The sequence below is a fragment of the Photinus pyralis genome, unplaced genomic scaffold (assembly GCF_008802855.1).
Source record: "Photinus pyralis isolate 1611_PpyrPB1 unplaced genomic scaffold, Ppyr1.3 Ppyr1.4_LG10, whole genome shotgun sequence".
NCBI lineage: Eukaryota > Metazoa > Arthropoda > Insecta > Coleoptera > Lampyridae > Photinus > Photinus pyralis.
Window position 1 is genome coordinate 1,960,998 of NW_022170250.1, and position 22,902 is coordinate 1,983,899.

The 22,902-nt window shown below is 42.2% G+C and overlaps 5 protein-coding genes across 12 annotated transcripts; 2 read left to right on the forward strand and 3 right to left on the reverse strand.

Moving 5' to 3' along the window:
• The first annotated feature begins 2,821 nt into the window (after positions 1-2,821).
• LOC116161771 (enhancer of rudimentary homolog) lies at positions 2,822-3,436 on the forward strand. The gene is made up of 3 exons (XM_031475236.1): positions 2,822-2,963; positions 3,015-3,200; positions 3,252-3,436. The coding sequence occupies exons 1-3, from the start codon at positions 2,961-2,963 to the stop codon at positions 3,372-3,374; spliced, it is 312 nt and encodes a 103-aa protein (XP_031331096.1). The 5' UTR covers positions 2,822-2,960; the 3' UTR covers positions 3,375-3,436.
• An 823-nt stretch (positions 3,437-4,259) lies between these two features.
• LOC116162191 (uncharacterized protein KIAA1841) lies at positions 4,260-7,933 on the reverse strand. Of its 2 annotated transcripts, none has more exons than XM_031475743.1 (8): positions 7,736-7,933; positions 7,566-7,692; positions 7,244-7,520; positions 6,686-6,798; positions 5,832-6,640; positions 5,638-5,785; positions 5,074-5,577; positions 4,260-5,020 (listed from the first exon to the last, which is right to left on the reverse strand). In XM_031475743.1, exons 1-8 carry the CDS (start codon positions 7,856-7,858, stop codon positions 4,890-4,892), a joined length of 2,232 nt encoding a protein of 743 aa, XP_031331603.1. In that variant the 5' UTR covers positions 7,859-7,933; the 3' UTR covers positions 4,260-4,889. The 2 variants fall into 2 exon arrangements, with proteins under 2 accessions (XP_031331603.1, XP_031331604.1); XM_031475744.1 differs by having other exon boundaries at positions 7,743-7,855.
• Positions 7,907-9,378, reverse strand: LOC116162194 (60S ribosomal protein L6). Of its 2 annotated transcripts, none has more exons than XM_031475748.1 (3): positions 9,244-9,378; positions 8,300-8,941; positions 7,907-8,118 (listed from the first exon to the last, which is right to left on the reverse strand). In XM_031475748.1, the coding sequence occupies exons 2-3, from the start codon at positions 8,939-8,941 to the stop codon at positions 7,957-7,959; spliced, it is 804 nt and encodes a 267-aa protein (XP_031331608.1). In that variant the 5' UTR covers positions 9,244-9,378; the 3' UTR covers positions 7,907-7,956. The 2 variants fall into 2 exon arrangements, with proteins under 2 accessions (XP_031331608.1, XP_031331607.1); XM_031475747.1 differs by lacking the exon at positions 9,244-9,378 and adding an exon at positions 9,110-9,231.
• A 945-nt stretch (positions 9,379-10,323) lies between these two features.
• Positions 10,324-20,750, forward strand: LOC116162190 (protein diaphanous). 6 transcript variants are annotated; one of them, XM_031475741.1, is made up of 22 exons: positions 10,324-10,462; positions 10,565-10,644; positions 10,747-10,809; positions 11,140-11,328; positions 11,382-11,692; positions 15,220-15,391; positions 15,439-15,594; positions 15,640-15,748; positions 15,794-16,031; positions 16,080-16,207; positions 16,656-16,968; positions 17,011-17,334; positions 17,383-17,569; positions 17,621-17,797; positions 18,290-18,442; positions 18,493-18,611; positions 18,658-18,793; positions 18,871-19,035; positions 20,024-20,264; positions 20,315-20,338; positions 20,401-20,470; positions 20,517-20,750. In XM_031475741.1, the coding sequence occupies exons 2-22, from the start codon at positions 10,609-10,611 to the stop codon at positions 20,530-20,532; spliced, it is 3,327 nt and encodes a 1,108-aa protein (XP_031331601.1). In that variant the 5' UTR covers positions 10,324-10,462; positions 10,565-10,608; the 3' UTR covers positions 20,533-20,750. The 6 variants fall into 6 exon arrangements, with proteins under 6 accessions (XP_031331601.1, XP_031331597.1, XP_031331598.1 ...); XM_031475737.1 differs by having other exon boundaries at positions 16,656-17,334; XM_031475738.1 differs by lacking the exon at positions 20,315-20,338 and having other exon boundaries at positions 16,656-17,334.
• A 302-nt stretch (positions 20,751-21,052) lies between these two features.
• Positions 21,053-22,648, reverse strand: LOC116161424 (zinc finger protein 600-like). Its single transcript, XM_031474760.1, has one exon. The coding sequence runs from the start codon at positions 22,646-22,648 to the stop codon at positions 21,053-21,055; it is 1,596 nt and encodes a 531-aa protein (XP_031330620.1).
• Positions 22,649-22,902: the final 254 nt, after the last annotated feature.

Below are 22,902 nucleotides of genomic sequence, written 5' to 3' on the forward strand. Positions count from 1 at the left end.
TAATCCTTATGGCACATTAAATATTTTTACTTCCTTAATAGATTATGTCTAAAGGAACTACAAGCAACCCTCCGACTGCCACTTAAAAATAAAATCTCTTCCCGTTTTAAAATTTCGTAATTCTTTAACTAGAATACAATTTTATGATACATCAACTATTTTTACTTCCTTTATAGATTATGTTTAAAGGATCTACAAGCAACTCTACAACTGCCATGCCACCTAAAAATAAATTCTTTTTACGTTTGGAAGATGTATTAAAATTTAAAATTCACCCTTATCTACATTGCAAAACAACAAAGATTATGAACTACTAAAATTACAGCGCAAGAGAAGAATCGTTTATACTCGTTGGTAAAAGTAAGTCTTTATAACAAATTCTTAATTTTTGACACAGGGAGAGGCTTGCGGATCCTGTTCAAATTCATACAAACCAAATAAAAATATTCGATGTACGTACTAAAAAAATTACACCAATTATAGACGAATCGTTATGTATCAGTGAGTTTCCCTAAAAAATTATATTAAAAAAATAGAAGCTATACTTTTCTGAGCACTTAAAAGGGAACTTGTGGGTCCTGTTCAGGTAAACAAAATCAAAGTGGGAAACAAAAATATTCGATGTACCGACTATAACTACACCACTCACAATAAACGAGGCGTTATGAAACTTTAATAAAAAAAATTTTATAATTTTTGAAACGAGGAAAGGTTAATACACTTTTATGAGCACTTAACGGGAATGTGGATCCCCTAAATAAAATCAAACAAGGGAATAACCGAAGAGAACTAAGAAACGTACCACAATTACGCATTTTTGTTGTTTTTCAAAGTCTGACCACCAGGCGTCGGCTCAGATTACGTTTTTTTTCAACGAGGTCCAGCTTTCCGCTAATTAAGTCCTAGAAATGCTGCTTTTAAGTTGGAATCTTATGCATCGAATACCAGTGTTTATTTTCTACTCATTATAATACAGTGCACTAGCACCGCCGTATGCATGAATTCGGAGATACATAAAAAAATTGACGGAAACGGCCTAGTTTTGCATATTAAATTTAAACTAATATTTTATTAACCTACAACAGTTGTAAATTAAAGCGCAATTAAAATTTTCACTTGGGTAAATTTTGAGCTTAAATGTATGCAAATGTGAATAGAAACATTTAGATTCCCTAAAATATAAATAATTGTGATAAAATCTATAAAAGGACTATAAGTTTGGTGCGCTTTTCTCTCAAGGTTTACTTGATTCTACAGTATTTTAAAATACTCTCCCCTCCCTCACCCCTTTCAAATATCCGGGGAGTTTGGTTTATGTGACTGCAGAACTTTCAAGAAGAAGAAAACAATACTTATATCTTATATCCCGAAAAAAAATTGTCTCAGATCGACTCGGAAAAAAAATGTCTTATAGAATGGGGCCTGTAGAATCCATAATTTCAAACAGATTGGGCTACTATTTCAAAAGTTACAACCCTTTGAATTTTCTTTCGAAATTGGTTTCTAGTCTATAACTTTTGATTGAGAAGTCTGATCGAAAAAGTACGAATTGTTTTGGATTCTACGCACCAAAATTAATAAGAAAAAGTGTTTTCCCGAGAAATTTTGGTGCAGTCGATTTTTGGTAAAAAAGGAAGGTATAACACTGCCTTTTTTTGAGGCCCGAAAAAAAAATTGTCTCAGATCGACCCGGAAAAAAAATTTTCTTATAGAATGTGGCCTGTAGAATCCATAATTTCAAACAGTTCCAAGATTGGGCTACTAGTTCAAAAGTTACAGCCCTTTGAATTTTTTTTCGAAATTGGTTTCTAGTCTATAACTTTTGATTGAGAAGTCTGATCGAAAAAGTACGAATTGTTTTGGATTCTACGCACCAAAATTAATAAGAAAAAGTGTTTTCCCGAGAAATTTTGGTGCAGTCGATTTTTGGTAAAAAAGGAAGGTATACACTGCCTTTTTTTGAGGCCCGAAAAAAAATTGTCTCAGATCGACCCGGAAAAAAAGTTTTTCTGATAGAATTTGGCCTGTAGAAACCATAATTTCAATCAGTTCCAAGATTGGACCACTAGATCAAAAGTTACAGCACTTTGAATTTTTTTTCGAAATTGGTTTCTAGTCTATAACTTTCGATTGAGAGGTCTAATTGTAACGCATGGTACAATAATACCTTAGGCGATTCGATCATGCGCCATTCTTTTGTTTTAAATTTAAACGGGAACCGTTTTTGTTTCTGGGGTTTCAACGTTGCCACTTTACCTTAAAATACGTACCTGGGATGAGTGAAGATCAGTACAACTTCGTTTAACAAAAACTCTCGAAAAGTTCTTTTCCCTTAACTAGTTTTGTAACTTCATAACTTGTGACGATGACAATTTCTATTACGCCATTATAAAAAGTGTCTGGCATTTGATTTCTTCTAGGTCAAACCCCCAACGCGTGTATTGCTGTCTTGTTTCTTGAGATATCGCCAGTTTATAAAACGGATAACGGTCATTCTTTAATGTTCGCATTGTATTCTCCCGTATTGATGCGTTCAATTCGCATCAACTTAGATTTTTCTGGTCCACTTTTTAAACCACCAAAACATTTTTCTTATGTCTTCCAGCGACCATTAACGACAGCTCTCTTCCCTTTCCTTGCGTGTGTGCTATGATCGCCACGTTAATCTATCAAATCAGTAACGCTCCCTTCTATTGAGCAAAATTGACAACAAAAAAGCACATCCAAGAAACCGCAACGTGTAGCTTGTTCTATTAATAACAAAAACGGTTTTTTAGTTCGTCATTCATTAATATGCACGTAGGGATGCGTTTATTTTCCATGCCCCCTAATCAACGAACAGCTACTGTAAAATTATCCAAAAAACAACCGGCGAGTTTCGTATTGGCAACACTGTCACCTCACCTAACCTCAATTTTTGTTATCCGTTAAAGGCGTCCTTACAGTATTAAGCTTCAAGAATGGTAAATACAAACTAAAATGCTTCAGGGTTCATTAAAATCCTCTTCTTTAAGGCCCACACCATACTGCTAGTCCAACCTGGCACCAATCCCGAAACAAGAACCTACTCGGATTACGAATCGGTCAACGAATGTATGGAAGGCGTGTGCAAAATATACGAGGAGCATCTCAAGCGGCGCAATCCCAACACACCCACGATCACCTACGATATCTCGCAACTTTTCGATTTCGTCGACCAGGTAAGCCACTAACCGACCGAGCTTCGTTTGCTCTAACTACAGGACTTTTAGCTCTCCGACTTGAGCTGCCTAGTTTACCAGAAGTCGACAAACACCTACGCCCCCTACAACAAAGATTGGATAAAGGAAAAAATTTATATTCTGTTACGACAAGCTGCCGGTCATAATGATTGAGTACGATTAATTAAATGTTAAATTACGATTTATTTGCTTTCATTTTCGTTTTTAAGTATGTAGGTAGTTTCGTATCGTTTGTTTATATTAACCATTATTGTTTCGAATTCACAAACTTAGAGTTAATGCTTATTTTAATTAGTTCTGTATTATAATAAAGAATAAAGTTTCAGTTTCATTTAATAATAGCTATTTATTAGAGGTTTTAAGTTCTCTGGTTACAATTTTATTTTTGAGTGGGCGGGGCTTCAGCCAAGGTTGCTCTACCAACCCAACCCACTATACATTTACAAATATCCATGCCCGAACCAAGGATACCTACTATATAATATAATATATTTATATTATATATAATATATTATATAGTATCCTTATTGTGCCCGAACCAGGGACCTTTAGCACCACAGTCAAAATGAAAAGGGGCACCTGCAGATAGTAAATTCGAACTGAGCTTGGGTTAAAAGTTGGAATTATTGTTTTTTCCACCAACCACGTGTGGCAAGAGAGCTCTACCATAAATTGGCGTTCAATGGGCGAGTTACCGAGACTATTGTATAGTTGTGGCACTAATGAGAACACGAGGATGTAAGGTGGCACATGTGTCCACTTTTTTACAAACAAAGTTTTAGGGGGAATCAGGAAACGGGGCGTACACCACGGACGTTTTTCAACTCTCACAGCGAGAATACTATAGGAAACAGTTATTAGTAATAATAATAATACCGTTTATTATTCCATGAGACTTGTATATACAAGCATTGCAACGTCAAAATTATAAATTACAAATTATATAATTACGTATAAATTTTAAATAAGTAAAAAATAAATACTTAAAAATATATTCTAAATGTCCGTAGACATGTAGTGGCCCTTTAACTTATTCGCTCAAAGTGCCCTTTCCAGGGCAGGTGGGAGTCAATGATGACTTCCAAATAGTTCACTGGCTTGGTCAAGCCCAGTTGACGTTTTCCAAGAGTGAGACCATCAAGATCCGCTCTCTGTCTATTCGTGATATTGAATGCACCACCTGTCTAGGAGCCCTTCCGCGGTGTTTTGAAACTTTCGGGCGCCAAAAATTAATGCCGTGTGCCCCACGTTGGCCGCCAAAAATTAATGCTGCCCTGTGCAAGGACAAACGGTCACTAAAAGCAGTAACACGCCTGTCCAATGAAACTCATAACACCCTGGGTCTTAACTTATTGGGCTCAAACTAATATTAAATTGTTCTCTTACACAAAACACAAATTTATTCAATAATTGGTGTAAGAAAAATCGACTCTCAGGGTCAGAGAAAAACACCACGCCACAAGCGCTCGATAGAAACAGGTTAAATTACGTAAATTTGCGCAACAATCTAGGGCTACTTCTGACAGATTCGATGGCGTTGGATCGAACCCAAGGTTACGCCTTTTTTTCTATAATACATCGCAGCGGAAACAGTAAAATGAAGGAGTCAGTGCCACTTTCGGGAAACATCAATAAGTAGTATTGTTTTAAAAAGGTTTATTTCACAAATTAAGCCGGATTAAATCGAGCGCCTTTGATTTTATTTTTTGTGATAAACGTAGTGCGCAACTTCTGCTGTTGCTGTTGCGATACGGCGTTTCGCTCCCGCCATTCACTCTCCAGTCTCACCCAGACGCCTCCTAAGGAAAAAGATCGTTGAATTCTGTGTGAGATAATTACATGTTAGCCACACCTGGGGGCGTGATGTGGCGTGGCCAAGACCTGTGGTTCGATTTGGGCATTACCTCCATTGACATAAAAGTGCGACGCGTCAGCACGGCTTGCATTTGCTTCAGGGTGGTCTCCTCGTAAGACCGTTGCAAATCCTGGTTGCTCCTCGCGGACAAATTGTACTGCCACAGGTGCTTTTCGCGCTTTCTGCTCGTTGCGTTACGTTTACCTTTCGAGTCGGTGCTATGTGAGCTTTCGTCGCTCTTCTGGGGGCTGCTCGAACTATCCGAGCTCGTGGTGCTCGTCGATCTGCTGCTGGTGCCGCTCGACTCACTGCAATCGGATAGGTCGCAGTCGCCGACGTCGACGGGAAACGATCCCACCATATCCGCCGTTGGCCTTGAGTCGCTTAAATACCCCAACAGCCCCAGCTTCGGACGCGGAGGTATCAGCACTATTCCATCCCACCAAAAGTGCTCGCTCTCGGAAGCGCCGTCGCTTACATCTGGATCTCCACTTGCATTTCCTACAGCAAATTATTATCAACCGCAGCAAATCAGAAAGTTACATTGAGCCAGACATCTACCTTTGCTTACAAACCGAGTCAAACGTTCCGGAAAAATCAGCTTGGCAGGCTCCTCTTCGATTAACGACCGGTAGTTTTCCAGTATGCCGAGAACGGCGCTATCGCGTACGGTGTCCGTAAGCGGGCAGTGCTCCCGAAACTGACACCCCTGCAAGTGATGATTTACACCCTGTCACACACTAAGCGTGGCCTACCGTTTCGCGCTCGACCAACTCGAAGCGATAGGCGCGTTCGCCGCAGCAGGGGTACCGGCCGACCGGCAGAGACGCCCGCTGAGCGTCGACGGTAAAAAACTGCGGCGAGTCCGGATGGAAACGGCACCATCCAATCTGGTGACACTGGAAGAAGCGCTTGCAGACGGAGCAGTACAAGAAGTGCGCGTCCCCCCACACGTGCCAGTAAATTTTTCGCCAAGTTTTCAAGGTCTTGTACAGCTCCTCGATGTGATCGTTAATATCCCAGAGCTTGTCCCGTTGGTGCTTGTAGACGATTGTGCCGTCGCACATGATGCTCATGCACGCGGGTACGCAGGGGATTTCCTCGCTCGTCGACGGACTCACCAGCTTCTGGCAGCGCTCGCATCGATACACGCGCGCCAGCGAGTTCCAATGGCCCCTCATACTCTCGGCCTCCGGCTCGCACAGTGACTGGATCAGTTTGCAGTACAGACGCGACTGGATCTTATCCTTGCGGTCGCGTATCGCCTCCACCTCAACGTTTGTATACATCGCGGCCAGCCTGGTCATCACCGAGTCGTTCAGGCACGACAGATTCGTGGAGGTGCGAAGTATGTCGTTCATGTGCTCGTGACAGAACAGTAGACACTCCTCGATGAGCGGCTCCATTTGCAAGAACGCGGCCGACACCAAAATCGGTATGACGCACTGCGGATCAAGTTCCGGCCCGTCACCCTCCGCCTCGGTCTTCTTCACCCAAAGCATCAGCCACTCAAATATGCCGATGTCGCAGTGCACTGATATGTCCATATCTTCCAGGCGTTGGCCTATAAGATCATGAGGTGAAGTATACGGTTCAAAGAGAGCTTTACCTGATGTCACTTCCGCAAAGTATCCCATTTTTTCGACGAGCAAGTGCTGATTACATATAAAGTCTCTCTTTGTGTTCTTCACTTCGTCGCATACGTGAATGGTAACATCTGAGCTATTGGGAAAGGAATAAAAGAGCAATTCAGAAAAAAGAGATTATGCAAATCCTGTATACGTGATTATTTCAATTAAGGGAACATGGGCATTATTTACGAAATAAACACAAAGTTAGTTCCTTTCCTTTGAATGTGTATTTCAATGTTTTGCACCTTGGACCTCAACGCTTTCGTGGTAACAATTTATTTGAATACAAACACCTTAATCCCATGGTCACTACGACTACCTTACAGCAAACTTTACTTTAAAAAAATCGATTCCAGCTTTTCCGCCCCGAAGACCCGCCACTGGTAACAGTTACGTCATTTTTTGTCGCATTGCGATTGGTTGCTTTGAATTTTGTTCCCACCGAAACCCTTTTGACGTTTAGCGCCATACTGACCTGAACTATTACCCAATTTTACATTTTCTTCACAGAGCATCAAATGCGAGTATGTACTTACTGCGTCCTCACGATTTGATTTTTTGCGAAGTTATCGCTGCACCGTCTGAGAAGGGCACGCTCATTTGGCATCATGAGCGAGCTACTGGAGCTCCCATTTTTCTCGAGCTTCGGCTGTGAGGGCCTACGAAGCGTGACGACCGAAGGCGGATTTGAAGGAATCATGTGATTTAGGACCGAATCGAACAAGCCCTCCGCGAGCACCTCGCCGAGTTTCGATTTAACCGACTCTATGGAATTGGAGGGCAACAGCAAACATTCGGATCTTCGTTTCGGGTCTAAAAGAACACATTCAGCGTGACAACTCGTAATACAATTCAGACCTTTAAGTTCGATAGTCTGACAGGCAATTTCGCGCGGTTTCACCAGCTCGGACTCCTTCAGCTTGACCCAGTCGATGAACTGCATCATACGGTCCCCCAACTCGACCCCCTCGATGCTATCGGTCACCTGAAACATGGGCATTCGACGTTAGTCGCACGACGCGAACTACCTGATACGCGATTTTGAGAAAATCCAAAAATTGTCGCATCGTGATCTCGGATCCCTCGTCCGAGATGACCTTTTTCAGGCCATAATCAAAATCGTGAACTGCAACTTTCGATTTGGCGTCCATTTCGGCGGAACTGTCAAAAAAAAAGGAGGAGGAGAGAAAAACAAAAAGGGATCTCGACGAATTTATTGATCAAACTTATACAAATAAATCAATAGCGGCTAAAACCTCATTCTGTGAGGGTACTGCGACGAGCGTAGTCCAAACATGGTGGAGAGGTAGGTGAATAGCAATTTGCCGTCTTTGTGTTTCCTAATGACCTGGATCAGCTCTTTGTCACACGCCTTCTGGTCCACTTTCTTTTGATCGTTCACTTTGTAGGTCTAAAACAAACGGTTTAAGACAAGTTCGAGGAAAGTCCAATTTGACAGTTCTGAATGGAAGGAAAGCTCAATGGGGGATCATTTCAGATGCAACACCCTGTATACTAATCATTCAAAGCAACAAATTTTGAACATAACCTAAAGAGAACTGTCACATAGGGCTTCGCGAAAACGTACGTACCTCCTTTTTCGTGGAGAAAATATCACCCTCCTCCTTCTTGGCGCGTTTCTTACGTTCGCGACGGAAGTACTGGTCGTCAATCTGCTCGCAACTCTTAACCCCGCTGACATCCAGCTTGGTTTCGGTCGCGATAACGTAACTCTGATGTACGCGACGCATGGGGCACCCGTTAACGACAAACGGCCCGGTTACCAGCAACAGTCCGCTGGCCAAGTGCTTGAGAAGCACGACACGCTTTCCCTTGTGCACGCCGGCTAGAAGAATCAGAACAGTTCCGGGGGTCAACGTGCTTCGAATGTACCTCGGGTGGTTCTTGAACAACTTCTTCGCGTGGGGCTTCTTCACCTTATCTTGCGTCGCGTAGTAATTCCGACGTTTACGTAACAAAACTATACGTTTACCGCCGTTCTTCTCGCCACCGATTGTCTTCTCGATGGTGAGGGGCTTGCGCGGTTTCTTCGGGTGCGTCGTCTTCTTGCCTTTGAACAAGTACTTCGCCTTCTTGTGGTACATGCGCGTCTTCGAGAACCTGTAGATCCCGTTACCTAAGTCGTAATTGCGGGGTTTCTTGCTCTTCTTCTTCGCATCTTCGGACGGCTTTGCGCCAGTCTTCGGTTTAACGGCTGCCGCCTTGTCGGCCATCTAAAACGAAGAGTAATTAGTGCGCTGCGGTGAAAATAGGGCGGGTTCGCTATGCGGTAAAGGGGGGCTCAGTAGGTCTAATCGAACACGGTGCATTCTGCGGTGTCCCAAGATGTGGTTCATCATTCGTAACACATGACGTTAATTGCAAGAAAATGGAAAAATTACCGTAAATTTCCTTAAATGTATTGCACTAAACGCTAAAATGGAAAAACTGTAATTAAAAAACGCGATTGGTTATAATTTGATTGTTTAAAAAGACGCGATGATTTAAGATTAATAATAAATAATCGTCAACTTACTTTCAGCAGTCACCAAAAAGAAGTTTTATTTTTTACTACATGTTGGTAACACTGCTTTAGTAACTTAAAAAAATCACCAAAAGTACTCGCGGGGTTTTCAAATTTCTACGTGGTGCTATCTCCTTAGTCCCTTCGGTGCTTATTATTCCTTGTCGTGATTGTGGAGGCTTGAGTCCCACGTTGGGGGTTTCAGGTTTGATTGGAAATTAATCTTTCAACAGATGTATGGCGACCAGTGGCGTAACTAAATTACAAAATCTCTCGTAGTGGCGGATGACACGGCCACACAATCTTAAAGCACCTCCAGAGGCAAAATCCTGGTTTCAGGACGAGCCCATGCAGGACGTTCTTCCGCAGGGAGGACCCTGGTAGGTACTTATACTCGTGGGAATTACATATGGGCCAATTTCAACAAACCATTTTTCTGGGGTCTTATTATAGTGAGAGCAATAAATCGGGCTCTCAAGAAGCTCCGACGAAGGGCGGCTATCATTCAAGAGCCTAGTGGTGGGCCACCCCGTCTTCGCAAGAAGAATGAGACTGGCGCACAGAAAGCGATGGCCATTAAGTGCCTTCTCGAGGGTAAGACCTCGGACCAGGTTGGGTGGTGTCGTGACGTATGACTCAAGGGGGCTCCCGATGTCAAAGGTCAAAGCTTAGTGTAGCCTGGAAAGAAGTCTAATTAAAAGGTCAAGATTACGGATGCTCCATCGGTGAACATATAGGTAAGTCGCTGCGGCGGATCTCAGGGGTGGCCTAAGCCTCAGTCAAAATGCGTCATAGCCGCACTGAGTGCAGTCCTTGAACCGTTAGAAGGGTGAAGGCCAAAATCAAGGACTAGGCAGTCTTGGACATGGCTGGAGAGAACCTTCCTCTTAATTGAAGAGGTTCTTCCGTAACGAGGAACCTGGTAGGGCCCTACTCGCATTCGGTTTCGATGAGGCATATGTCTATGTGAGGTATCCGACAAAAAAGAGATCCCTAAATTTGTTGAATTTGCTTTCTACTCACCCTGTACACAATGTTCAACCTGTGGCTAACGATAACAATCGGCCAAAGAATTACTAACCTCAACTTGTAACTCAGTTTGATCGAAGAAATGTTTGTACGACTATAACGCCAACAATCGACCAAATCCGTTACTTAAAAAAATGTATATTTTGATAATTTAACTTTACCATTTATAGAATTAATTGCAAATGGCTGTGATAACGAACCGGTAAGCGAGTTGCGGCAATTTAAACGAATTACCGCCCTTCAATTCCACCTGTTGGAATTGGGTGTAAAAAGTGAGGTTATGCCATCGAGGCTCTTCTTCCAGGTCCCCCCAGTGAATATTTCGATAAATCCGATGTACGAGCGACGATGTCACGACAGGATAAAACCAAATCGGGCAGTTTTGTAAGTAGCTAATTAGTTTGCTAAGATACTCGGCTCTTATCTTTTACCTTTTATCAATGTACGATAAGAAACATTGTACATGCCTAACTTATATTAATTTAGAGTGCGAAAATGGAGCGGAAACTCAAACGAAGAACGAACCGACTGCCAACTCTGACAGGAGGTGTAAGTTTCGGTGTCGTTCTCCTACCTCCTCGACATTTAACCTTAAACTTCTCCTTTTATTTGTAGGTCATTTCTATGATTTAATCTGTTTTCATTTACATAATGATGTCAAAGCCTCTAGCTAATTGCTTACATAAACACTGTCTATCCCCCTACTTCTTCAGTAGTAACTGTTAGCCTTCATTAGCAATTCGAGCATCACAATGTTGTTATGACATCATCAATATATCCACTCGTGTGATTAATATTTTTAACATTTTCACTCGATGCGCCATGTATTCTTATGTAGGTATAAATAATTAATTTCGACGTTTAATTTTCGTTCGCCAGCTGGAGTCATGGTTCCAAAGGGGATCCAAAAAGGGTGCCCCGGTTGTACGACCGGGAACCCTATCAACATCGCGGCCCACATCCGAAACCGACTTCGGCGAGCCGGACGAGAACATACTCAAACTCTACGAACAGCAAATTAACTCAATGGACGAGAAGGAGATCGACAAGAAATTCGAGGAGCTACTCGTAAAACCCCCCCTGCGCCGGTTACCGCATCGATTAACGGGCTCTCGTTTCAGAACGACATGAACCTGAACGAGGACAAGAAACAGCCGCTCCGCAACTACCCCCAGGATAACAAGAAGAAGATGCTGATAATGCAGTACAAGGGAGCCAATCAGTTTAAGGAGAGCAAGTTCGATACGCCGCAGCAGTACATCGCGTACTTGGAGAACTACTCGAAGCCGGACACGCTGAATCCTTCGAAGATTTTCAATTGCGTCGAGTCGCTGAGGATAGCGTTGACGAACAACACGCTCAGTTGGGTGCACGAGTTCGGCAGTAGGGGTCTCCAAACGGTCTTCAGTACGTTAGAGTTGGCTGTTAAATTGTAAGTAGACAAGTTTCGGGCGATGCATAACAGATGACTGATTAAATGTACCCGGTGGTCAAATAAAAATCTCAAAAAGTGAAATTTTGGAGCAAGAGGAATGGTAGTTGCATGTGATGTGAAAAATATAAAGTTCGCTGTCTGTTTGGGATAATTATCCCCTGCTCTTTTGGTTTTTTTTTAACTAATGGAAATGGGAAGTGGAATTATTGTCCCTTGCTCATTTGTTTTTTGAATTATAAAAATTTAAAAAAATAGTTTTTGAATTCAAAGGAAGATTGGGTACATCCCACTTCTGATGTAACTGAGAAATGGGATCATTGTCCCCTGCTCTTTTGGATTTTTTAAATGGGATGATTGTCCCCTGATTTTTGAATTTAAAAAAAAATGGAAAAATGTGTTTTTTAAATGGCATAGCTCTTGCTTTTTCAGTTTTTTTGAAATAGGATCTTGCCAACCTGCTCTTTTGGTGTTTTTATTTAAATGTGATCATTGTCCTCCGCTCTTGTGGTTTTTTGGATTTGGTTTCTTTGCAAAATGCGAATGAGAAATGGAATTTTGGTTCCTTACTCTTTTTTATTTTATTTTTGAAGCATTTTCACTCTTGAAAAATTAAACAAAAAGTTTTTAAGTTGAAAGAATTGTTTGTTAAGTTCAAGGAAGATTTGGTACATCCCACTTCTGATGTAAATGAGAAATGGGATCATTGTCCCTGCTCTTTTGGATTTTTTTAAATGGGATGATTGTCCCCTGATTTTTGAATTTAAAAAAAATGGAAAAATGTGTTTTTTAAATGGCATTGCTCTTGCTTTTCCAGTTTTTTTGAAATAGGATCTTGTCACCCTGCTCTTTTGGTGTTTTTATTTAAATGTGATCATTGTCCTCCGCTTTTGTGGTTTTTTGAAATTGGTTTCTTTACAAAATGCGAATGGGGAATGGATTTTTTGTTCCTTACTCTTTTTTATTTTATTTTTGAATCATTTTCATTCTTGAAAAATTAAAAAAAAGTGTTTTAAGTTGAAAGAATTTAAGTTAAATTAAGTTAAATAAGTTAATTTTAAGTTCAAGGAAGATTTGGTACATCCCACTTCTGATGTAAATGAGAAATGGGATCATTGTCCCCTGCTTTTTTGGATTTTTTTAAATGGGATGATTGTCCCCTGATTTTTGAAAATTGGGATCAAAAAAATTGTCCCCTGATTTTTGAATTAAAAAAAATGGAAAAATGTGAATGTGAATTTTTGTTCCTTAAATTGGTTTCTCAAAATGCGAATGGGGAATGGATTTTTTGTTCCTTACTCTTTTTTATTTTATTTTTGAATCATTTTCATTCTTGAAAAATTAAAAAAAAGTGTTTTAAGTTGAAAGAATTTAAGTTAAATTAAGTTAAATAAGTTCAAGGAAGATTTGGTACATCCCACTTCTGATGTAAATGAGAAATGGGATCATTGTCCCCTGCTTTTTTGGATTTTTTTAAATGGGATGATTGTCCCCTGATTTTTGAATTAAAAAAAAATGGAAAAATGTGAATGTGAATTTTTGTTCCTTACTCTTTTTTATTTTATTTTTGAAGCATTTTCACTCTTGAAAAATTAAAAAAAAGTGTTTTAAGTTGAAAGAATTTTTTTTTAAGTTCAAGGAAGATTTGGTACATCCCACTTCTAATGTAAATGAGAAATGGGATCATCGTCCCCTGGTCTTTTGGATTTTTTTTAAATGGAATCATTATCCTCTGCTCTCGTTTTTTTTAAATTTTCTCCTGATTTTTTGATTAAAAAAATGGGATCATAGTTCCCTCCTCTTGTGTTTTTTTAAAAATGGGATCTTGCCCCCTACTCTTTTGGCGTTTTTATTTAAATGCGATCATTGTCCCCTGCTCTTTTGATTTTTTGAAAATGGTTTATTGTCCCTTGCTTTTTTTTGGAAAAAAATGGGATCAGTGTCCCCCACTCTTGTGTGTTTTTTTAAATGGGATCTTGCCCCCTACTCTTTTGGCGTTTTTATTTAAATACGATCATTGTCCCCTGCTTTTTTGATTTTTTGAAAATGGTTTATTGTCCCTTGCTTTTTTTTTGGAAAAAAATGGGATCAGTGTCCCCTACTCTTGTGTTTTTTTAAAAATGGGATCTTGCCCCCTACTTTTTTGGCGTTTTTATTTAAATACGATCATTGCAAAGCAGAGATACTTATTTGTGCATATTTATAGTCTATTTATAATTGTTTATATCTATTTATATACTCAGTTATTGCGTGTGTTTTAGTGCCAAATATGTGTTCATTGATTATTGTTTTTATAATATTATTATTTAATTTTTTTCTCGCTTAAAGAGACGAGTCATTACCAAGTCAAAGGTAAGTATATTTATTGTTGTAAAAGTTTCCTGGTTATGGAAGCTGTTTTTACCAGGACTGCCTTTTGTATGTTGAGATTTTTCAGATGCTGCAGGAAATGTTTAGTGATAACCCCAGTAACTGACATTATTATTACCATTATTATTCCACAATTACATTAACATTAATATTACAAATTATGGGGGTAATAAACCAACCATAACTTACATTAGTGTTTGTTCTTGTATTATTTTTATATAAATTTTATTATTTATTAGGTAAAAATTATTATTACTATTATTATTATTGTTCCCTGCCCTTTTGTTTTTTTTTTTGAAATAGGATTATTGTCTCTTGTCCTTTTGGATTTTTTTGAAAATGGGATTGTTATCGCCTGCTCTTTTGGTTAAAAAAAAATGCGGGGGAAAATGGGAAATGGATTGGGATATTTGCTCTTTTGATTTTGTTCCCTGCTCTTGGATTTGTTTTTGAAACGGGATTGTTATGTCCTGCTCTTTTGTTTTTTGAATGGGATTGTTATCCCTGCCCTTTTTGTTTAATAAAAATGGGAACGGGGAAAATGGGAAATGAGATTTATATCCCTTGCTCTTTTGTGTTTTTTAAAAAAAAATGGAATTTTTGACCCCTACACTTTTTTAAAAAATGGGATCTTTTGTGTTTTTAAGATGGGATCATTGCCCCTGCTCTTTTGGTTTTTTTTAAATGGGATTATTGTTCCTGGACTTTTTGGATTTTTTTTGAAGTGGGATTGTTATCTCCTGCTCTTTTGTTTTTTAAAAATGGGATTATTGTCTCCTGCATTTTTGAAATGTGATTAATCTCCTCTGATCTTTTGTTTTCATTTTTGAAAAAAATAGGAATGGGAAAATGGGATTGTCCCATGCTATTTTGAAGTGGGATAATTGTTAGCTGCATTGTAGATTTTTAAATTCAAAGAGATTTCAAGGAAGATAGGGCACATCTCACTTCTGATGTAAATGAGAAATGAAATCATTGTGTCTTTTCTGATTCGGCTCAAAGGACCAATATACTTATAGCGTATTTTTACTTGAAAACTGTTGATTGTGCTTCACTTTCCACACCATCGATGTACTGCTTGAACCTTTACTCAGTTGTTTGTTGCTTGCGTTTTGTTTTTCGGAATGCGTCGATTAGTATTTATAGTTTCTAATTAGCAATAGGGATGACAAATACGAAAAAATTCAGTTGGAATGTCTCAAGTGCATTTTAAAGTACAACAATAACACCGAAGGACTGAAGGAGTTCTTCCGTCACGATTCCGGTCACTTTATCATCGCCAGCTGCATCGACTATCGCAAACCGTCCGTGATGATACCCGCCTTGCAGGTGAGCGTTTTCGGTTCGTCGAGCGTCGCCGGTAATCGCCGTGACAGATTTTAGCCGCCCTCTGTTTCATACCCGACGACAATAACGTCAGCAATAACGGTAAGATTCTCGTGACGCTGGGCCGATTGGGCGAGGCGAAGAAACGCGAACGTTTCGCGCCGATCATCGAGGGAATTACGCGAACGTCGAACGACGAGCTTTGGGTGAGTCTTTCGCGTCGGTCATTTTCGTACAGCGTCGGTTTTCAGAGTATGTGCCTGCAATTTATAAACGCCCTGCTATCGCAGACGGACGATTTCGAATTTCGCATGCACCTGCGTAACGAGATCGTTCGTAACGGACTTTACGATAAATTAGGTAAATACCTCGTCGGGCGATTTAAGCTAACGTTGGGAATTGTAGATGCCTTAAAAAATCAGTCGACGGCGCTAGTCAATAAGCAGTTCAGCATTTTCGAAAGCCTCAAGGACGAGGACGCCGACGAACTGCAGTCGAGATTCGACAACGTGCGCATGGAAATCGACGACATTAACGATTGCTTCGAGGTTCTGAAGAACGTCACGTTGGACACGCCCGCCGAACCTTACTTTCTCAGCATTTTACAGCACCTACTTTTTATTCGCGACGATGTCTACATCAGGTAGTATTCGCCGACGTTAATTGCGGGAACGAAACGGTCTACTTGCAGGCCGGCGTACTACAAGTTCATCGAGGAGTGCGTGACGCAAATTGTCCTGCACAAATCGGGCCTTGATCCGGACTTTAGCAAACGACATTTCGATTTAGATCTGCAGCCTTTAATTGATGGCTTAATAGGTAACGTGATCTTTGAGATTTGCACGGGTAGTAGAATGCCTTTTGGGTCGAGCAATGCACCTTCCTCGTGAATGGTAGTTGTCAACAATTAATTGACCATAGCAGCTGTGGTGGGCTTCCTTTATTTCAAGACCTTTTACTTAAAGGGGGATTGTCGCCTGAAAATCATTTTTAAGTTTCAATGTACAGGGTGTTCCATTTTCGACACTTACAGGGAATCTTGGTTTAGATTAACATATACAGGGTGCGTTTTAAATCCGATTTAATCACTTGAATATACAGGTTGGTCCATATCAAAATTAGGTTAGGTCATTATAAAGAAAAATTACCCCATATGTTGATTTTTTGAAAATTTATTTTCGGCAATGGGACACCCTGTACATACTGAGTTGGCATTCGCTGCTAAATTTGTATGATTTACGCACGAATAACAGGGCGTTGTTGTTAGATAAAACCACAGAAATTGAGAAAGACAAGCAATCGAAGCAGGACGAACTGAAGAAGCAATTAGAGGAAGCGATCGCGGCGAAAGAGGAGGCACTTGCGAAACTGGCGATCGTCGAGGGCCGATCGGCGGTATCGACGTCCGACGGCAAATTGGACCAATCGCGTTTAGATAAAGTGGCCCAGGTGTACACAGGACCTCCTCCGCCCCCCATGCCTTCGAACGTTGGCCCGCCTCCGCCTCCAATGCCCGGTGCCATCGGCCCACCTCCGCCTCCGATGCCCGGAGCCGGCATTCCCCCTCCCCCTCCGATGATCGGCACTGGGCCGCCGCCTCCTCCGATGCCGATGGGCGGCGGCGGCCCGCCGCCACCACCGCCTCCCTTCGGCGTACCCCCTCCACCCTTCGGCGCGCCGCCGCTTCCGATGGGAATGGTTCCGCTGCCCGGTCTCGCCAATCCCGACCTGCTCCCGCACGGTCTCAAGCCGAAGAAGAAGTGGGAGGTGACTGGACCGCTGAAACGTGCAAACTGGAAGGCGATTCTGCCCAACAAAATGTCGGACAAGTCGTTTTGGGTTAAGGTCCAAGAGGAAAAATTAGCGTCGCCCGACATTTTGGACGGTTTGGCGCAGAAATTTAGCTCGAAAGCACCCAAAAAAATGGACGACGAGGTCGTGGATAGGTAACACAAGCAGGTCTTGGTTGATCGGTCAATTGGAACTACTTTCAGGGCGTATACTACGGGTTCACTCAAAAAGGTCAAGGAACTCAAAGTGCTCGATGGTAAGGTGGCCCAAAACATCAGCATCTTACTCGGCGGATCTCTAAAACACATGCCCTACGACGACATCAAAAAGTGCATTCTGATCTGCGACAACACAGTCTTGACGCAAAGCATCTTGGAACAGCTCATACAGGTACCTCCCCCCATCGCAATAAAACGACTCATAAGGCCAAAATCGTTTCAGTACTTACCGCCGTCCGATCAACTGGCGAAACTGCAACAGTACAAAGACTCCTACGACCAGTTGACGGAGGCGGAGCAATTCTGTGTGAAGCTATCCGAAATTAAACGTTTACTACCTCGCCTAAAATCGCTCAGTTTTCGAGAGCATTTTCCGGAAATGGTCAGCGACAGTAAGCCGGTAAGTTGGTCCATTCAGTTTTGGGCAGGTAAGTGTCAAAAAACAATCAATATTGCCACATTAACAAAAAAAAAGTTAATGCTGTAAGGAAGAAAGGCACTCAGGGTCAATATACCACGCACATGCGATCGATTGAAACGAAATTCTAATTACCGTAAAACAGTGGTTCTCAACCTTTTAGACACTGCGACTCTCTTTTGGGTTGCGTATTTTTCCGATCCCTCCCCACCATGACCTATAATTTTTTTTAAATATACATAATAAAAACATTACAATAGTTGTTTGGTGTTTCTTTGTTAAATAAATTGCACCCCTCCCTCTGACACGTTCGCGATTCGCCGGTTGAGAACCAACTGCGCCTGTTTATCTTCAATTTAATTAGCTTACGGAGCGATAACGATTTTCTTATCGCAAGACCGAATTTGAGAGAGATAATTGCGCTAAAAAAGAGTCGTTTAAGCTCGAACCGCGCCAAAAATGTTCGTCTTGCAGGACATCGTGGCCGGAACCGCCGCCTGCGACGAGGTGAAGAAGAGCAAGAAGTTCGCGAAATTGCTCGAACTTATTTTACTGCTCGGCAATTACATGAACACCGGCTCGAAGAACGCGCAGACCTTCGGATTTGAAATAAGCTTCCTGACCAAGGTAAAACCGTTCGGTCGTAGCAACACCCGCGTAATCGCGTCCAATTTTAGCTGACGGGTACGAAAGACATACACAACAAATCCACGCTCCTCCATTACATCGTCGAGACCGTGGAGCGAAAGTTTCCGGAGCTGCTCAATTTTTACGACGAACTACCTCATATCGATAAGTGGGTGCGTTGTTGGTGGGGGTTAGTGTAACGGTCCTTTTTGCAGAGCTAGTCGCGTATCGCTGGATGTGATACAAAAAACTCTCAAACAGATGGATTCCAGTATTAAGAATCTTGAAACTGATCTCGCTAATAATAAGCAACCGCAAAGCGGCGACGACAAGTTCTTTGAGACGATGGACGTATCCTTTTTGGGCAGTGTGGTGTTCTCAATTTTTTTTAGAAAAACCAAGCGGATCTTTCCTTAACCGTGCCGCAGTCGTTTGCAAAAGAAGCTCGCGACCAGTACTTGGTAATGCAAAACATGTCTAAGAAGATGGAGACGCTCTACACGGATCTGTCCGAGTACTACGTCTTCGATAAGCAGAAGTACGTCCTTGAGGAGTTCTTCACCGACTTGAAGACGTTCAAGGACAGCTTTATTGTAAGTCTCAAGTGAATCCTAAAACCTAAACTGTTTCTGAAAGGTGTTACCGGGTGGTTTGAACCCCCCTTCCCCCTCCCAAGTAAACGGTATACTGAGGTTTATATGGAAAAGGTTTATTACGTCTTTCTGGGCTGGGTGTTTTGGAACTCCCGTCGCTTGTAACATAATTTTCCGGAAATGGTAATCGTGGGGCGGGGGCGGGGGATTTTGTGGTACGTCGTATGCAATGCGGAGAAAAGGATCTGATAATCCTTCCCTGGCAACTCTCAAGCGAGCCCTAAAGCCTAAACGGTCAAGCGAGCCCTAAAGCCTAAACGGTTTGTGAAAGATGGCGTTACAGAGAGGTTTGAACCCCCCTCCCCTTCTCCAAGTAAACTGTAGACCGAGGTTTGTATGGAAAAGGTTTAATACGTCTTTCGGTGATGGGTCGTTTGGAACTCCCGCCGCTTGTAACATCATTTTCCAGAAATGGTAATCGAGTCTTATGTTGTTGCGGGGGGGGGGGGGATTCCATAGCCCCCAGTAGTGCGTCCTTTGCAGTGCGGAGAAAAAGATCTGATAATCCCTCCCCGGCAACTCTCAAGCGAGCCCTATAGCCTAAACGGTTTGTGGAAGGTGTTACCGAGGGGTCTGAACCCCCTTCCCCCTCCAATTAAATGGTAGATTGAGGTTTATATGGAAAAGGTTTATTAAGTCCGTCTGTGCGAGGTGGTTTTGAACCCCCGTCGCTTTTAACATAATTTTCCGGAAATAGTCATCGACTAACGTTGCTCGGGAGGGGGGGGTATTCCACACCCCCCGGTGGCACGTTCTTTGCAGTGCGAAGAAAATAATCCGATAATCCTTCCCCGACGACTGTCAAGCGGATCCTAAAACTAAACAATTTGTGAAAAGGGTTTGGGGGGGGGGGGATTCAAGAATAAAAGATTAAATCGTTTTGTATATCCTGGCAAAAAATCGAAGAATGCAATTTCCCGCCTTTCAGTTGGCTCACAAGGACAACGAACGCGAGCGTGAGATCGACGAGAAGAACCGCAAGGCGAAGCTGGCGCGCGAAAAGGCCGAGAAGGAGAAGCAGGAGCGCGCGGCGAGAAAGCGGGCGATAATCGACATGAACCCGTCCGAAACGCAGGAGGGCGTCATGGACAGTCTGCTCGAGGCGCTTCAGACGGGCAGCGCGTTCAGTCGCGAGCAAAAGCGGAAACGGGGACCGCGACCGGCCGGAGGTAAGTTACGACTAACATAATTAAAATTTTCGAATAACAAATTTCGTAAGAATGCTGCTTGGAAAGTATCTGCGGTAAGAGTTTTGCGTCAACGGTATCCGGTGCGTTTTGTGCTAACTAGCTAACGTTTTTTTAGCCGAACGGAGGGCGCAACTGGTGAGGTCACGATCGCGAACGGGATTGATCGCCGGACGGGAACTGACCAGGTACGTATGATCAAGTAATTATTCGTTAATACTTGGGCTCTTGCAGCGAGATTCTTGCGTAAGAGGAACAACGAATTTATTTATTATTGTGCACAATGGTATTTATTTCCAAAAGTTACTGTCTTCCCTGTATATATTTTTATAATTATGTATATTTCGATGATGCATTTAATGTAAGTTTTAATTGGAGAATCTCTTATGTTTATTGTACATAAAGAAATTGTTTATATACGAAATTGTATATTGCTGTTAATAAAACAATTTTTCTAACCAGTGAAAATTCGACTATATCTTCACCTGTACCTTTCACACTACACGCGTGGGACCTACCACACCAAAAACAATGATCTTCACTCCAATTTATTAGGTTCTATTAATAGCCGTGGAATCGTTTCTGAGAGAGAAAAGTGATTGGTTGGTAGTCCGCGCATCCCCTGAATACCATTTATTTTCAATGCTTGAAGGGTGACTAGAACAATAAAAATGTTAACTTGTGCAAGGGCCATAAACTTGCTTCCCATTCATTTGCAACAACAATAAATACAATTAACTGAACTTAGAGGTGCACTGTGCAAGTTAGACTTATAACACGCCCAAGTGCACGGTATCGCCGGCACTCGTCGGATGACGGGTCGCGCAATGTTTCTTATAGCTGTTCTTAAACTTCGACTTGTAACCGCACAACTCGCACAGATACATCACGCCCTTGTGCGTGAAATTGTGATAGCGCAACGCGTACTTGCTCTTCGTCGTGAAATCGCAAACGCGACACGCATAGTCGACGGTCGTGTTGTGCGTCGACTGGTGCTGCTTCAGGTAGTCCTTCCAGTGGGTCGTGTAGTTGCAAAGGTCGCACTTGAGTTTCGCGAGCGTGTCGTGAATTGACGCGTGCCGCTTGATGCTGTAAATGTACTTCGTCGTGTAGTCGCAGTGGTCGCACTTGTAGATCCGGGCGGTGTGCGACAGCTTGTGGGTGCGCAGGCAGTTTCGGTTCGGCGTCGCGTAGTCGCACTGGTCGCACGTGAATGTTCGTATGATGTCGTGTACTTTTACGTGCGCTGACAAGGTCTCGCGACGTTTGGTCGCGTAGTCGCACTGGTCACATTTAAACGACGCGCTGTTGTGAGTTAACCGATGCGTTTTCATCGCCTTTTTGTTTTTGGTCGTGAACTCGCACTGTACGCAATTGTATTGGTTTAAATCGCTGTGGCTGAGGGTGTGCTGTTTCAAGTAGCTAATCCAGTAGGTGGTGTAATCGCACTGGTCACATTTCAGGACGTGTGATTTGTTGTGCATCGCGATGTGTCTTCGTATGTTGTATTTGTGTTGGCTGGTGTAAGGGCACTGGTCGCATTGGAATTTCCGCCCGTTGTGAATCAACCTGTGGCGCTTCATGTAGCTGTACTTGGTCGTTGTGAAATCGCACTGACTACACTTATAAAACGAGTCGGCGGTCGTTTTGTGGCTCATTGCATGTTTTGCCATGGCCCCCTTGAACTTGGTGCTAAAAGTGCAATGTTCACACATAAATGTTGTTGGGGAGTTGTGCATTGAAGAGTGTCGTTTGATGTTGTAGTGGTACGCTGTTTTGTAATCGCAATGTTCACATTTAATCCATCGCCTCTCTTTTCGAATTAATTTGGGCCGCCCCCTTCTCTTTTTCATCATGGTGATTTCGGTTTTAATCTCCGCTAAGGCATTGTGCACTGACAAGTGATCTGCCAGGCTCGACTTGCAGGTGGTCGTAAAACGACACCGTTCACATCTGAACGAGTTATGTACCGCACTGTGCCGGTTAATATTATACCTAAACACGCTAGAATAATCGCACTGGTCACATTTATATCGGTTACCCGTATGGCACAACTGATGCCGCTTCATGTGACGTTTATCCGTGGTGCCAAAATCGCACAGGTCACATTTAAAAGTAGAACCGTGCTTCATTAAATGCTTGAGCAGTGCAATTTTGTACGCGGTTGAATAACTGCAATGGGGACACTTGAATTGGTTTGGAACCCCCAGCGCGTTGGGTGTAAACTTTTCATAAAAGTCATAGCTGCTGCACTCCTCTTTTACGACCTCATCGGATGCAAGGTGGTACTGAGGCGATGGTGAGTCCTCCGAGTCCGGTTCATATTTCGGTTCAACTTTAACTTCAATAATGCTTTTCTCGGACATTACCACGATTTTTTAGGGGGGGGACACTCAAATTACAGAATAAATAAATTAAATTTTTTAACAGTTTAGGTCATGGCGGACGGTCGTTCATATGAACTACTAGTAGTAATTGAACTATTTTGGTTTATTAGAGCTACTGCTGCGATATACAGGGTGGGTAGCTGTTCTTAAATCAGAAAATGAAAGTTTTCCAATTTCATAATCATTAATAAACCGAACACTACAGATCCATGGCACGCCTGCTGCATAACCAC

Bases quoted from the DNA above. Each gene is read 5' to 3' on its own strand.
- LOC116161771 (XM_031475236.1), top strand. The intron at 3,201-3,251 runs GTAAGCCACTAA...CAGGACTTTTAG, and splicing joins TTTTCGATTTCGTCGACCAG to CTCTCCGACTTGAGCTGCCT.
- LOC116162191 (XM_031475743.1), bottom strand. From the start codon at position 7,858: ATGGACGCCAAATCGAAAGTTGCAGTTCACGATTTTGATTATGGCCTG. The intron at 7,521-7,565 runs GTCTGAATTGTA...GTGTTCTTTTAG, and splicing joins TCAGACTATCGAACTTAAAG to ACCCGAAACGAAGATCCGAA. The intron at 5,786-5,831 runs GTAGGCCACGCT...CATCACTTGCAG, and splicing joins AGTTGGTCGAGCGCGAAACG to GGGTGTCAGTTTCGGGAGCA.
- LOC116161424 (XM_031474760.1), bottom strand. From the start codon at position 22,648: ATGTCCGAGAAAAGCATTATTGAAGTTAAAGTTGAACCGAAATATGAA.
- LOC116162190 (XM_031475736.1), top strand. From the start codon at position 10,609: ATGTCACGACAGGATAAAACCAAATCGGGCAGTTTT. The intron at 10,645-10,746 runs GTAAGTAGCTAA...ATATTAATTTAG, and splicing joins AAACCAAATCGGGCAGTTTT to AGTGCGAAAATGGAGCGGAA. The intron at 17,335-17,382 runs GTAACACAAGCA...AACTACTTTCAG, and splicing joins GACGACGAGGTCGTGGATAG to GGCGTATACTACGGGTTCAC.
- LOC116162194 (XM_031475748.1), bottom strand. From the start codon at position 8,941: ATGGCCGACAAGGCGGCAGCCGTTAAACCGAAGACTGGCGCAAAGCCG. The intron at 8,119-8,299 runs GTACGTACGTTT...CGTTTGTTTTAG, and splicing joins TTTTCTCCACGAAAAAGGAG to ACCTACAAAGTGAACGATCA.